At 39.8% G+C, this 15,952-nt stretch overlaps 1 protein-coding gene across 10 annotated transcripts in view; it reads right to left on the bottom strand.

The window, feature by feature from the left end:
- Positions 1-15,952, bottom strand: part of fcho2 (FCH and mu domain containing endocytic adaptor 2) — a 50,778-nt gene that overhangs the window by 4,771 nt on the left and 30,055 nt on the right. For 2 of the 10 annotated variants that reach the window (XM_031317554.2, XM_031317556.2), the window contains exons 11-26: positions 15,944-15,952; positions 15,663-15,719; positions 14,993-15,050; positions 14,447-14,622; positions 11,926-11,950; positions 10,502-10,541; positions 10,073-10,158; positions 7,855-7,938; positions 5,835-6,344; positions 4,009-4,124; positions 3,768-3,897; positions 3,523-3,606; positions 3,169-3,228; positions 2,491-2,602; positions 1,401-1,556; positions 496-628 (exon numbers count right to left, since the gene is read on the bottom strand). The exon at positions 15,944-15,952 is cut by the window's right edge and continues 16 nt beyond it. In XM_031317554.2, coding sequence (XP_031173414.2) covers positions 496-628; positions 1,401-1,556; positions 2,491-2,602; positions 3,169-3,228; positions 3,523-3,606; positions 3,768-3,897; positions 4,009-4,124; positions 5,835-6,344; positions 7,855-7,938; positions 10,073-10,158; positions 10,502-10,541; positions 11,926-11,950; positions 14,447-14,622; positions 14,993-15,050; positions 15,663-15,719; positions 15,944-15,952 — 1,836 coding nt within the window. The remainder of the gene's footprint in view (positions 1-495; positions 629-1,400; positions 1,557-2,490; positions 2,603-3,168; positions 3,229-3,522; positions 3,607-3,767; positions 3,898-4,008; positions 4,125-5,834; positions 6,345-7,854; positions 7,939-10,072; positions 10,159-10,501; positions 10,542-11,925; positions 11,951-14,446; positions 14,623-14,992; positions 15,051-15,662; positions 15,720-15,943) is intronic. The other 8 variants (XM_035991743.1, XM_035991739.1, XM_035991741.1 and 5 more) reach the window with 5 other exon arrangements.

Genomic DNA, 15,952 nt, shown 5'->3' with positions numbered 1-15,952 from the left:
ACATTTCGTGTGTGAGGCTACAGGATTTTAGGACCAGGCCTACAGTATATGGCTGAGGTTTACACCAGACTATATAGCATGGTTTTAGAGGAGTACATTTAATTATGAAGCCAGTAAGTGACCACAAATGAATTCAATTCCTATAAGTGGTCCAGAAAAATTGTGAGATTAAAACAATTTTAATATTCTAAGAATATTATAGACTAGAGCTGCCGATGGCAGGAAGATCAAATAGACAGCCCTGTGATAATACTGTGAGATCATTTCTCTTTAACTTTGGAACATGGCTTCCAAAATATTTCACATTCAAAAATTCATTCTGCACTGCCTGTATTTCCGCCCTGCTCCCTCCTCTAACCTCATCTAGTTTTGTTGCTTCTTTCTCAGACATGTTTAGAGGGCGAAGCACTTAGGGAAATATGTTTTTACAGGGCATTCTTTAACTACAGTTATTTTATCTGGATTATGTTTTAGGCTCAGCGTTGGCTGACTGACCTGGTATTTTAGGATGTCCACATTATAGTAGGAAGCTGTAGGGTTCTGCTCTGAGGCTTTTCTGAGGTAGGACGTCAGCGCTTGCATGTTGAACCAGAAGTCCCTGGAATTTGAGTCACTTTGGGAAGGATCACTAGATAAAAAGACAAACAGTCAGAAATGTATGTACACACAGACACACTGATGCACAAGGAATAATCGGGGGCTGAATTATTCATTGCTCTTCCTGGCTAAGTGTGCAAAGCTCTAATAGCTTGGAAAAAGTGACCTTGTTATATCCAACCAGCTACTAAATCATGAATTCCATCTGATTCAATTACTCCAACCATTAGGTCTCGGGATAACTGAGAGGGAGAAGAAGTGCAAGAAGCATTAAAAAGATGTCATTTCCCTTTACTTTTTAAGAAAGGATATGAACTTGTCACATAACATTTGTTTTAAAAAAAAGTGCAGTTTAAAAATAGAACCAAAAACAAATTGCGGCATACTGAAACTTGCACTGCATGTGAGGTGAAACATACATTAAACACCTTTGACTGAGACTAAAGAGGTGAGAGGCAAAATAATGTATGATAAATGAAGCAGCTGTTATATGAAGTTTGCTGTTCTTTGCCATTTCAGGCTCTGAAGTATTTCAGAAGAGACATGGGCTGTTGAGAACCTGGCTGTTAAAGTCTGGTGGAAAATACTTCCCTGACAGCTTAATGATAGGTTTATGTCAGATTACTAATTGAATTTCCTCTCACTGACGCAGACTACATTTCCTCGATTCTCACTCGAATCATCGCGTCCAAATCCCCTCTTTCACTTAACCACGACTCTGACAAGTTAGCAACTCGTCGGCTCTCCAAAACGCTTCACTTGCAAACCGGCCTGTTTGTGTTTAACTCTTCTGGACGGCTCACCTGTATAGTAGCTGTTGGTTGGGTAGGATCTGCTCCAACCTGCTGGTGTTCTTCAGTTTGAAGGTGAGCACGGCCGGGGAGGGGTTGGTGGTGAACACCTTGATGATGCCCATGGGGAACGACAAAGTCATGTCTCCTGTGATCTTCACAATGCACCTGTGGGATGTAGCCATGAATTATGTCATACATAGTATCTGTGGGTTTTTTTCTTTCAATTAATCCATAATTGTTTAGGTTATCAAATGTCAGAAAGATTTCACAATTTCCCAGCGCGCCTAAGTTGACCCTTTTTAACCTGTTTGGTCTGACCAACAGTCTAAAACCCAAATATATTCTTTTTTATTCAATAGGTAATGATAAACAATAGAGAAAAGTATAAAGTAATCACATTTGAGAAGTTGGAATTAGAGGCGGTTTGGCATTTTTGCTTCAAAAAATATCTAAAACTATTTGATTCTAAATTATAGATCGTACTTTAGCCTATAAATAATATATATATATAAAGATCTAACAAAGGCCCTTTTTAAAAGTGGACATTGAACACATTGGCTTTAGGTCCCAGGTGTAACACATCTCCATCTCCACTTTTCTTAGTACACCTCTGCATGCATCTATAGTCTAATATAAATCAGTTTCTTCCTTCCGTTGGGGTTGGGCTAGGCTGGGGTGGAATCGGACCACAGCGAGTCTCAACCTCGCACCGTGTCTCCGCGGCATTGCTTATGAAATGTTCCATTCACTAATCCCTGCAAAAATAAGCCTTTTGCACAGCAGCAATTTAACAGCAGTTAACCAATAAATGGCTGTATGTTTTCACTGCCCCAGACTATAATCTGCCCCATGTAGGTTATCCACTCTGAAAGAATGGTGTCAGACTAATGCAAAACATTCCACACATGCAGAGCGAGAGGGAGCTACATACACAACCAAAAATCCGAGTGTAGTTTGGGCTAGGGACCATGCAGCACCATGTACTGTAGAACGCATAACATCATATGTGTTGTAGTTCAAGTTCTAATATGGACAAAAATGGGTATGCGTGCAGGTCCATGAGCGGCCTTTGAGCGGCGGGAGGTCATGTGAGACTCACTTAGTGGGATCAGCTCCTTTGAAGTAAGCATTAACCGATTCTGTGAAGGCCACGGCAATGGGCAAAGCATCTTGGGATGCCAGGGTCACAGGGCTGGGACCGCGAGACGTCCCTGAGAATGAGAAAGGCACAGAGTTTGAGGTCTGTTGACTCAGCTGCAGATCGGACTTTTACAGCAGCGGGGTCCAAAGCTCACATCGGAATTAGGAAGGCTTGATCGTGCAGAGATGCATTATATAATTTAGAATATTTGTTTTATTGCTTTTCATGAAGTCAGTCATTCATGCATTGCAAATCAGTACATTGTTATTTTTCAAATAAAGAAAAATAAGGTAAGTTTTTAGAGTAGATTGTGCTCCAGCTGCTTTAGTTCAAAGAATTCAGACACAATTACCTCAGACAGCATATTAAACTAAAGTCAACAAAGGATGTACCAGTCAATCATCCATTACTTCATTATTTTAACAATCAAATCTTTATAATGTTAGGAGCAGATGCGGTTGACAGAAAGACAAATGTGAGAAATGGGCTGAAAAGGTGAATCTGGAGAGCACACAAGACAGAAATGCAATCATTGCAAAGCAAGTGGACAACATCCAGTTGTCCATCCAGCCTATCAAACAGACTGGTGTTAGTTTTAGTTAAATACAGAAGAGAGTCCTCTTGTATGAACCATACCTGCTGGTGTTTCACACTGCTTCTCAAAAGTTGGCAGCTTCGCTATGAACACATCATCCTCTTTACGCCAAATTAAAGGCATAAAAGAGAAAGGAGGAGATAAGCAAACCCAGAAGCACAAATGTGAGGAGAGATGATGCTGAGCACAGTTGTAAGTCCTAAATGTGTGATTGTGGCAGGTGAGCCCTAAGCTGACTGATGTGAACTTTGCACAGAGATGAACGAAGAGCTAACAGGCCCTAATGATGACAGTCTTAGCATCAGTGAAATGTATGCAGAGTAGAGATGATGATTGTAAGCACTACGGAAAGGAGTGTCTCTTAGGGAGACAGAAGTTTGGAAAGGCAGACTCACTTTGGCTTTGGACAAAGAAAGGAAAGGGGGAGAGCAGCTCTGGCTCTGGGGAGGAGAGGGGGAGAGCAAAGGTGTGCTCAGCTCCTGTAAGGAGAGGAGTCAAGGAAGGAGGAGTGAGAGAAGAGGACAACAGCACATTGTGTTGCAGAGACGAAAGGTATGTGGCAGGTTGGCGAGGAGCTGAAGAAAAGGAGAAGAAATAGTTCCAAGGAAAAGTAGATTCTCTATACACGGAGGAGGCTTACCAACAGTGGGGGTGTTGGCGGCGCTGAGTGAGGCATTCGAGGACAAGGAGGAGGAGCTCTCTGCACGTGCAAGTGGTGCAGCAGGAGGAGGGCTGGCGTTAGATGTCTTGGGTGGGCTGAACGGCCGTACCTGAGTGAAGGGAGTCCATCAAATAGAATGGTAGTACAATGTCAGAATGTTATTTTAACAGCAATCAATGTTGTGTTGCACATATAATCTAGGGATGTTGTAGTTACTCACAATCTCATTGATTCCTGTGAGTTTTCCTGTGGGGAGTTTGGGCCTGGAGGAGGGTCGTGGTGGGGGTACCAGGGCTCCAGCTGTCAGCGGGGTCGTCGGTCGGTTTGGTACTGGCACTACACCGAGAAACACGTGGAAGTTTGACTGGTTAGGGGCAGTTAAACAGCATGGGCATCGGGTACAAACAAACAACAATGTATACACTGTGCTTCATTCACGTAGATGCAAAACCATCATGCAACAAAACCTCTAGTAAAAAAAAAAAAAAACTTAAAAAAACTTAAAAAATAATAGCAACTAGAGGTCAACCGATATGGGTTTTCTCTGGCCGATGCCGACCTTTAGAAATCACGGTCAGCCGATTGCCGATTAATGCTGCCGATTTATTTTGGCCGATATTTGGCCGATATGTGCTTGTTTTTAAACCTCTATTTGAAAGATAAAATGTAACACTAAAATACACAGAATTTCTCAACAAAAACATTTATTGAACACTTCACCAATCTACACTTGTAGCCTATACTTCATTTAAAAATGTATAATGTAAAAACATACTGTAGCCTATATTGTATAAATAATGTATGAAAAATATATAAAATAAACGAAACAGGTAAGAAGAAAATAAACATTGTCAAATAAACCTTTCAATGAAAAAATAAAGTTTAGTGCACTTATCAGCATTTATTAAACTTCTGAGAATACAAATCTGCTTCACAGAAAGTGACATGTTATTAATCAACACTATTTCCTCCTAACTCCTGTTGAATCACATAAGGCTAGGGCTATCTAAAGTCAATTCTTGTTCACCTTGTTTGTTAGATCATTGTTCATTTGTAAGTGTTTTATCTGTGTTTTGGGGACCCTACTGTTAGCCTACATGTCCTGTTGACCTCATTAGGATCTTATCTGAGCAGATTTCTGTCATTCAAACAACTCTTAGTTGTAATTTAAAACTCATCCAGCCAATTTAATAAAATTAAGGGTTTTATTCGTGCTCGAGTCCATAGATGCAGTTAATGGATAGCCTACAGGAACGGAGAACTGAAGGCTCTGTTAGCAACGATTAGCTCCGTTAGCGGTTAGCTCCGTTAGCGGTTAGCTCCAGTTAACTCCGTTATAGGAGTGGATGAGACTGCCACGGACAGGGGTAACAACCAGACTCTGATAAATGATATTCGGGGAGCTTCCACAGCGGTGTGGCCGCGGTGTTTTGTACGGTTTTATTAGTACAGTTAATCCCAAGGCAAGAACACCTGCAACATGCTACTGCTAACGGTAGCGTCTGAACCTGAAGTGGCTGCGCAAGACACACTGCGCAAGAATTCACGAGGGGAGGGGCTGGAGGCAGCTGGTCTGGGCGCGCTGTAAAAAATGTCGCCTATTCATGTTTTTAACACTAGGCTGCCCGCAGATGCGCCTGCTTATTAATCGGCTTGATATTGGCCGATGCCGATTATGTAAAAAAAATTTTTTTTTGCCAAAAATCGGCCGATTAATCGGCCGGCCGATTAATCGGTCGACCTCTAATAGCAACCATAATGAAAATCATAACAGGTAACAACATAGAAGTAAAACACATTCCAAAACGAATGAAAAAGAACGTCAAAGACAAACATGTTGCAAACCAGTCAGTGAGTTAGATAAGCATATGTCCGTAACATAAAAATAAATAAAAAAACAACAGAAAACAAATTATGCAATTGTCAACTTCAAATATAAAACAAATGCACAGTATGAAAACATACAGTTAAAATAAAACTAAACGCAAAACTAAAACTCCAAACCTCAGGCATTAGACACGTCTCTAGCATCATTAATAATGTTACCAGTAAATATTTTGCCTGATGGAGCTGCTGCCATCGCCCTATCTGTAATCCCAGAGAAGACATCAGAGAAACAGAGGCTGCCGTCTTCTCCGCTGCACGCCGCTTTGCAGTAGGCGTCAGCAGAGTCATCGGAGAGGAAGCGACTTGACCTGCTGGAGCCGGCCTGAGGCCTCTGGAGCTCCTTCACAGACGACCCTGAGCCCTGACGGTGAGCTGGAGCGAAATTATCACTGAAGGCGATCCACTGGCTCTGGGACCAGGACACGGAGGAGAAGGCGTCAACGCTCTTCGGCGGGCTGGCTGCAGCCAGGCTTTTGATGGGGTCAATTGGCTCGGTTGGCAGGGTGATGGGGGCGCTCTGGGCCCTCGCTGGTACAGGCTTGAGTGCTTGGAAAGGGTTTTCTGGTGAGTCCCAGGGAGAGGATGTGGACGAGGAGAAAGAGGAGACATCTTTGGATTGTTGGCTCTCTACCAGGGGAGGGAAGCGCTCCCGCTGTGTCACTGCCTCAGCTGGAGGGGGCGATGTGATTGACAGAGGCGATAAACATGACAAATGCAAAGCAAAGATATATATAGAAGGTAAACCAATCAGACATTTAGTAACACCAGCAAATTACAAAAGTGACTCCTCAGCAGTTAGCAGCACCAGAATAGCAGACACATAAGCTTTATTGCGATTACCTCGAACTAGGGCTGAACGATTAATCGTTTTCAAATCGAGATTTGAAAGAATGCGATTAGCTAATCGTGAAGACCGCGATCAATCGAATGTGCAATATTTAGTTGAATGTTTGCTTTAACATTTTGTATTCCTCTTTTTATTATTATATGTACGTTTTTTTTCATAAATGCTGGAGTGATGTTACATATCACAGATTGTTTACAGAAATGTCCTCTTTTCAGTGGATTTTTGATTACGTTACCCAACATGATGGTGGAAGGTGCAATATGTAGATGCTGCTGTTGAACTGAGGCATATCAGATATTTCAGTTTACCGGAAAGTACTGATAATTTTTTATTTTAATAGTTTTTTGTTATTATAACTTTAGTTTTTGTGATAAATGTTCTGTGTTTGACTGTTCAATGTTCCATGCTTATTAAAAGAAAAACACTTATTGCTGGCAATTCATATCAATGTTCCCATCCTTGCATAAGAATATGGAGCAGTTTTGATGGTGTTTCATGTTAGATTGCCCCATGACATGTTTTATCTGTTACACAGTGAATATTGAACTTTAGCTAAACTTTTAAGAAAACAAAATGCAAATCAAATCGTAATCATAAAATCTGGCAGAAAGAATCCCCCCCAAATCGTTCAGCCCTACCTCGAACATGAAAACATGCTTTTCTACCAGTATTTGTTTGATTAGAATTGTATGGTCTTGTCGGTTACTGGCATTCAACTAAATATGAAACACCTCTGTGGTACTGAGTAATAGTAGTGTTTATGTCTTTTCTAGGTGTTTACATTATGCTGTTTTTTCCCTTTAATTGTGTCACACAGTATACGAATATGGACTTTGGACTACTTTACTTCTACTACTTTGGCAGAGTTAAACCTATATACACATTATTAAATATTTAGTCAGTGGCTGTTCATTTTCTACAATTACATATTTTTCTTGCAACATGAAAAAAGACTCATGGAGTATGTGTATCTACTGTAGTTCAAAATGGGCTTATAACACATGCAAACACAAACCATAGTTTTGGTATCATATCTTCAGAGAAATATGATGCATATTTTAAACCAAAATCTATCCTCCTATCAGCCATAAATGTGCAAAGCGATGACCCATGTTTTAGACAGGCATAAGGACAGAGGTCCTGACAATTATCAGTTTGACTCTCACACATGTTCACACACATTTGAAGTAAAGAATACTTAAAGGTTTACATAAAGAGAAACAAAAATTAAACATAAATGCCATGCTTAACAGTCACTGATGATAGCTTGAAGTTCTTCAAACAAGTTTTCGTTTAGATCACTGTCTGATAAATGGGGCACACACATTTTACCTGAGGCCTCTGGCAGAAAGACGTCTGAGTCATTCATCAGAAAAGATGGAGATGGAGGGATTGAAAGGAAGATAGAGGCAAGGTCTAACAAGAAAAGTTAATAAATAAATAAATAAATAAAACCAATAAAACATCAAGTCATTTGAAATCAGTTACATTGTAATTAAACAAAAGGCAAAGTAAAAAAATATATAATATGTAAAACAGATGGAAATGTACAATCAAATCAATAAACACAACATATATACACAATAAACACACAATAAATACAAAACTTTTTTTTTTTTTTTTTTTTTTTTTTTTTACAATCTCTTCCTTATTCAGTGAGAGTTTAATTGTTTTAATACCTCACAGACTAGACTTGTTTAATGTGTCATGTGTGCATTCGGAGCGGGTAACACTGCTACACTGTACACAGAGAGATTTAACAGGCTGTAAGCGGGGACTTAATTCCCATCACTGAATCTTAATCAGGGCACTCTACGATGCTCTTTTGACTTCTAAGCCGAGACCTTTGACAGTAACGAGACAATGTTTGACAACATATGTGCCAGTGGGCTTTATAGCCAACCCTCTGACCTCAACTAGGTGCCAATTAACTGTGGATTACGCTTAGCCTAGGCAATGGGTCAGCGCTAATGTCACTTTGTTTAAACACTGGTGTCATGCACGTAAAGCCATGAGAATCGCTCTATCAACGCTCAAAAGTAAAGCAAAACAAACATTCAAATGTCTATCGTAAAAGTATTAATGTAGAGACTTTAAGAAGAGTTAGATGAAACAGGAGGAGAACAAAAATTATGTAAAATGATTGAAAAGACAAACTGCAGAGTGGGATTAAAAAAAAAAAAATGCCGTTTTAAGTTGAATAATCTGTTGACCTCAGAGGTCAGTTCCTCCATGTGGGACTGCCCTGAGAGGAGAGACTTCCAACTGAGTAGCTCAGAAAAAGAAAAAGAGGGAAGGGGACACTACATAGTGCATAGAGAGAAGATGAAATCAAGATCAGAAAGAGCAAAAGGACTGGATCAAACGAGTGAGTAAAAAACAGAATGCTAGTGTGGTTGCTCCTTAAAGTTACAATCCTTCAGATTTTCATGAAATCAAACCCCATTTTTGATACTATCTACATTCTGCATTGTTTCCGTAATAGCCATTCAATGCATTTACATTCTATAATTATATAATTACCTCTCTATAAAGTAATTTTTTTCTGCCATTCCCCGCGCTCAATTCAGACAGACCTAACAACGAGATTGACAGGAAATGATGCATGCATGTAATCTAGTGCCCTTTTATCTCATGAATATCAGATTCACTGTTTACTGCCGTTACACTGTGTCAGAGCTGTTTTAAGTTACTGCTAATGCAAAGCCAACATTGTTCTTCACTTCTCAGCAAGATAACCAACTCCTTTACTGTGTGAAAAACTACTCGCGCCGTGTGCAGCATGAAATCAGATCACCGTTGCAGTTATTATTGACTGACGTTCTTCTGTTGTATTTCTGACATTATACCTAATGTTTATATTTGACTGTAGTTAGTGATCCACTCACACACTACGGTTTCCTTATTATTGGCCATCTTGGCCATTTAGCGGTTGTAATGTATTGATGAACATATGCATGTGTTGTTGTTGTAATTGTTTTTTGTATTTTTTTGCTTTTTATATGTACGTATATATTGATATATTGTATTTTTTATTTTCTGTCACTCCTCTGTTGTCATGTAATGATTGTGTTTTATGTTGGGACCCCCTCGAAAACGAGATGATACATCTCAAGGGGTTTAACCTAATAAACAAATTTGAATATATATGCTGTTACCGCCTGTAACCATGGTTGTCGCCAAATCAACCAGGACTAAAATGTCTTTTTTTTTCAAGATTATTTCTTTTTGGCATTTTTAGGCCTTTATTTTGAAAGGACAGCATATACATGAAAGGGGGGAGAGAGAGGGGGAATGACATGCAGCAAAGGGCCGCAGATCACAACTGAACCCGCGGCCGGTGTGCAGGGACTGAGCCTTTGCATATCGGCGCATGCTCTACCAGGTGAGCTACCCAGGCGCCCAGGATTACAACTTTAAAGGAATTACAGTAACCCTTTCATTGTTGCTACGCACCGTCGAGGGATACTGTAGATAACGGTAAAATCTGATGTTGTGGAGAAATATATGCGCACACAGCAATCAAGATAAAATGAGGCTTTGAGATTACCTGTTGATGAGGACACCGAGGAAGAGGAGCCTGCTGCGAGAGTCGGGCCGAACGGGTCCAGAGACAGAAGGTCGTTGTGCGTCAGTCTGCCGGAGGAGAGACGTGTTTGCTATTAGACCAGATAGACACAGATATACTGTATATAACTAGAAAGCTTAATAGCTTACAAGATGAGCAGGAGAGACAGAGAGAGAGAGAGAGAGAGAGAGAGAGAGAGAGAGAGAGAGCGAGAGAGAGAGAGAATAAAGCAATTTGAATTGAAAAAAAAATTGAACTGAAATTCAAATTGAGAGAGGGGGGTCAAGTCAAACCTACAGTAACATTTCAAGCAAATTTTTTTACAATTTGCTTCTGAGAAAAATCGTACACAAAACAAGATACTGTAAACATGATGAAAATGGTAGCAGTCATGAGCACTTTCATACATACTCATATGGTGTTGGCACTCTGGTTTTTGCCAGCTCATCACCTGCAGAGAGAGAAAAACAAACAGAAAATTAAGACCCACAGACCTGTAGAGCGATGACAGCAAATTCACTTTCACAGCGACTAAAAAATAAAAACCCAACACAGGAGGTTTTCACCGGAGACTATTCAAAGACATTTGCCAAAAGCCATGTTTAAACTACACCCCACCTTAGATCAGAAATATAAACTGAGGTTCTGACTGAACAAATGAGAACCACCATCTGCCATGAAAAGGCATGGAAGTATATTTCCAGTAAGATTTAGGTTGGATACAATTGTTTTCTTATTTCTGCTTTGCACAGTAAAACCTTACAATCTTACCCAAATACTGCAAATGGTTAACTTAAAATGTGTTTTTTTTTTAATATGATGGTAACACTTTACAATAGGGGATGAAGTGATTTGGCAACTAAATATAAAACCAGGCATCGCTTTGTTAATTATGTGCCCCTTTCCAAAGTGTTACAATGCATTGAAAAGATCCATATAAGCAACCTGAAGCAGCACATAAGCACCAGAGGTAAGAGGAGACAATTGAGAGAACCCAAATATAAAACCATACAGGTATGTCAATTCTTAAAAATAAAGTGAAGCTTTGCAGTGAGAGAACACAGTGTCAGTGGTGTTAGATTGTGTCAGCTGGCTGCAGGGGACAAAGATAAAGGGTGTGATATTTTGAGGGGAGTGGGAGGCTAACTACTGTAGTGAAAACATACTCACCATGGCCCTGGGCCTTAGCGCTTAATGTAGATACTCCTGTGATCAATGAGCGTATGTAGAGTATACATCTATCAATGCAATACCTTGTGTAAATTGATCTCTATCACTGTTTCAGCTGCAGAATGTGAATATTATTACCATATAGTTACGTACAAACACAGTGTGTGAAAGCACCTTTTGAAATGAAGACGAACTTTAACTTTTACCTCATAAAAAAATATTCAATGCTTTCTCAAACCTGCATCAATACCTCATGGAGCATGATAGATGACATATTGGTAGATATATTCTTAAAGCATTACTCAAGCACTTGGGGAAGACATCAAACACACAAACCTTCTACAAACTGCGCCATCTTGCAGAATGGAACAGATAATTTCTGACATGTCAAAATATAAACAGCTAATTAAGCAATTAATCTTATTTGTACCATGGGAGGGAAATATCCCTCAAGCTCACATTTACAGAAAAGAACACTTATTTACTTTTTCCTTGGGATATGTTGGTTTTGGCTAAAGTTTCTGGATTTTTCTTTTTTAAAAGACAAGCTCTTTAAAAACAACTCGTGCCAAGAAAAATGTAGTTGAGAAGTTGTACAGTCGACCCCCTTCACAGTCACCCAGCAACACGCAGCTACAGAGAGGTCAGACTGAGAAAATACTTACTAGACTGGTTCCTCCGCATCTGTCCCTGAAAACAAAAAAACAGACATTAATTAACCGAAGACGCATGCGACCCACCACGAATTTGCAACCGTTACCTGCCAGAAGTTTGCTTAGTTTGTTAGAAATAAAATCACAAATAAGACAAAAATGACACGACAGAAATGATCGCTTTCCACACAGGAGACGTAAAACAGATTAACATGCTTTTTACAAAGTAAAACGACATGTTTTAAGGGTCGTCGTGTTTTTCTCTGCTTCGTTACATGTGCAACTTAAGAAGCTCAAACCAATACATGCCTTTTTACATGTCAAATAGTGTGGAACCGTAAGCCTTTGACAGTGTTTATGTAACAATATATACGATTTCAAACTTGTATATAAAACATGATGAAAAAAGTGAAAACGCTTTTAAGCGTTGAAAAACTATACTATTAATGATTCCCAGTGGCAAAGGGTTTTTTCCACTACAGAGTTTAAGACAGTAAATCACAGGGCTACTCTCCACTCACACATACCAGACGTTAAACCTAGGGTGAAATATTCAGCAGCGCAAAACCATGCATCTAAGCCCATACAACGATCAGTCAGGGACAACAGAGAGCGTGCCCCCGCCCCCCGACACTTCACCAACTTCCTTTACGGAGCCTTTTTTTCTGGACATAAATCTGCCGTGTCATGCTGCGTAAAACAAGATATGCAAGATTCGTTCTTGAGGGTCACCAACCCAATGGAAACTTAGAGCATAAATTTCAATAAAGAATTTATTCGCACAAGGAGAAAGGTGGTGGGGGTGGGGGTGGGGGGTGTGGGGTTTGTCAAGGGAGGAGACGAGAAAAAGAAACAAAATGGGTTTAAGGAACATAGCAAAAGCGTTTAACCACCGTAGAGCTGTGAGGCCAGGGTTTAGTCCCACAGGCGCTAAGCGGCAAATGGGTTCAATTACGGCTCTTGCTGGCCACACACACACACGACTTCCATTGCTATTTCAATAAAGGGAACACCGCAGAGGGGGAACCAAACAGGAGGAGAAATGAAAAAGACAGAAAAAATGAGCACTGAGGGGGAAAAAAAGAAAAGAAAATCTCTCAATAATTCACACCAGATGATGCAACGTTCGTCATCACCTTGGATGTATGTTTTAACTTTAATCCAGAACGTATCGGTAAATGCAAAGTAGGAAAAGGGTGTGAAACACAAATCTAAACAGACAGAGAGTAAGGCAAACATCATCTAATGACTATTCTGTTATTTAAATGCAAATCAGAGTCAACGCACACTAACAGTGGTCTGTGTTTTTTTATACTTTCAGGATGAGAAAGTAATTGTGGGTTTAAGTCTCGACAACAACCGAAACTAAACTGCAATGAACAAAGTCAAAAGGTTTTAAAGAGACCATCTTTCCTCCTGAATCTTGTTACATTAACTAGAAAATATATCCTCTATAAACTTTATCATTAACTCCTAGTGTGGAAAAAACAAACAAAAAAAACATTGGTACAAACTACGCAACTAACCCCATAAAGTATTCATAAATAACCACAACAGAGTCCTGTCTAGAAGAAGTGGGCTCCAATAAAAACCAGAAGAGTGAAAGCAAACAAAGAAAGGAGGAAAAAGAGTGAGGTGCAACACAAGCAGGGAGGAGAAACAGTGGTCAAAGCAGAGGGAGTGTCTGAGGGAGAGAGCCAGAGCCGTGAAGAAGATGTCGTGACATTCAGTTAATGTGCAGCCGGGGAGTGCAGCGGCTGGAACCCACTAGACCCCCTTTGCGACACTGAGCGTGCCCTTTTCAGACTCTCCACAACAACATTAACAACAACAACAACAACAGCTAGTGCACACACGGTGCAAGTTTGCACACAAGCAGTAGTGGTTTTAAATTTTAATGACAGCGGCTATTTTCACAGAGCATCGGAGAGGGATTCAGAGATTGAGGGGAGGTGAGGGACAAGGAGCTGAATGAAGGGCTCTGTGTGTGTGTGTGTGTGTGTGTGTGTGTGTGTGTGTGTGTGTGTGTGTCGCAAAGCATTCCTACACTGAGGGCAGTGTGCATGTGTGTGAGTCTGCAGTAAAATCCAACAACATCAGAACTCAGAAATTATTGTTTCTGAGTTCCTGATATATATATATATATATATATATATATATATCTTTTTTGGAAAAAAAAATATCCCAAGGTTGTTTGGCATGAAACTGAATTCAAAGTAAAGACAAACAATAAAATGCGTGCAAACTGGAACCTCACTGAATCAGCAGCCAATCCGGCAAATAGATGTTTTAAATGTAATACGGATGCATTTACAATTTAAATAAAATAAGTTTCAAGAAAGAGTGACTAACGGCATTTACAAGAAGGATGGTACGGTTCCCATCAACCCAAACAGAGGTTAGATATTCTCCTGTTGCCCTCTAGTGTTGCAGAGGCAGAACAGACTCCTGCCGCAGCAGAGTAGGACAGCGACAGGTTTGTTTTGGGGATTTCTAGTATTTGGTGTGGTTTTGGTGCGTCATGAAGCCATACCGAGGTTGAGGGTGACAGGATGATGTTTCCAATGGAGGCTTTAAGCTCGTCAATGGTGGCTCGGTTCTGATGCGGGCCGTTGTTTGGCTGAACGGGCTTGATTTCTACGTGGAACTTCCTGGGTTCATCTTCATCCTCTGAGTCACTGGACGAATAGAAGGAATTCTCTTTGGCATGTGGGCAAAGAAAAAAGTTAAGGAGACGACAACAGGCACAGAAGAGAGAGAGAGAGAGAGAGAGAGAGAGAGAGAGAGAGAGAGAGAGAGAGAGAGAGAGAGAGAGAATAAAGCAATTTGAATTGAAAAAAAAATTTAACTGAAATTGAAATTGAGAGAGGGGGTCAAGTCAAACCTACAGTAACATTTCAAGCAAATAGCGGCACAATTTGCTTCTGAGAAAAATCATGCACAAAGTTTTTTATCCAGCCCTGGCATCAGGCTGCAGACGTGTGTGAACAGAAAAACAAATAGTCACAGATCCTTAATGTCTTATAAGCTGGACTGAGCTTTAGAGTGTGAACAGCATCAACACAAATGAAAAGGATATCGTTTTCATTTCCTTCTGGTCTGATACAGAAGCCCTCTTCATCAACTTGGGGAATATTCTACACAATACAAACAGAAAAAAAGTCAAGTAAAAAAAAATCTTCAATTAACACAAACCTAAAATAAATGCGTTGTATGTGTATTTTCAAATAACATTGAAATTGACATTTTCAATCAAATAGGAAATCAATTCTTTAAATAAGTCAGTACAAAGGACAAACAATTAACTGTTGACTAGTACCTGTTCATTGTTTTTTTTTTTGTTTTTTTTTGGCATATCCATCTCTCTCTACACTTAACTTAAGTCAAAACTTTAAAACTTAGTTTAAGTTTTTATTTTTATTTTAATCTAAATTTCTCTTATCGTCATCAAGTGTAAATGGTGTAGTTTATTAATAGATGGAAAGTTCATCTTTCATTAATGGCATTCTGTTTCTAAGGCAAATGTAATACACACAGTAATACAGGACAGTGAAAATAAGAAAATAATAAAGTACCCCTGTTTTAAAATTTCGATATGTATTATGAAATGTATTCAGTTCTTGTGACTTACCAGAACACAAAACAGAAGGTCTGGATAGAAGATTTACTTTGTGTGTGTGTGTGTGTGTGTGTGTGTGTGTGTGTATGTGTATGTGTGTGTGTGTGTGTGTGCGTATTAGCTTGCTTACAGCATTCTGGATGTCTATGGCCCCATAGTATCCAGGGGGCGCGCCATTGGCAGTGTTCTACAAGCAGAAACAGAGAAATGAATGAATGAATGAATGTATGAATGAGCAAATCTACAAACACAAACAGGAGGGAGGGAACAGGGAGAGTGAGAGAGAATAAAATGAACAACGATCTTTTCCACCTCCTCCTGTTTGATATCAAAACAACATACAAAGCTGAAATATCCGCTGTAGTATCAACTCTAAGAATAACTGCTTGTTTTGGTTAAAATTATACTCACAGCAGCTTC

Source organism: Sander lucioperca, chromosome 14 (genome assembly GCF_008315115.2).
Source record: "Sander lucioperca isolate FBNREF2018 chromosome 14, SLUC_FBN_1.2, whole genome shotgun sequence".
NCBI classification, from domain to species: Eukaryota; Metazoa; Chordata; class Actinopteri; order Perciformes; family Percidae; genus Sander; species Sander lucioperca.
Note: the sequence above shows the minus strand (reverse complement) of the source record. Positions and strands in the feature narration are given on the sequence as shown.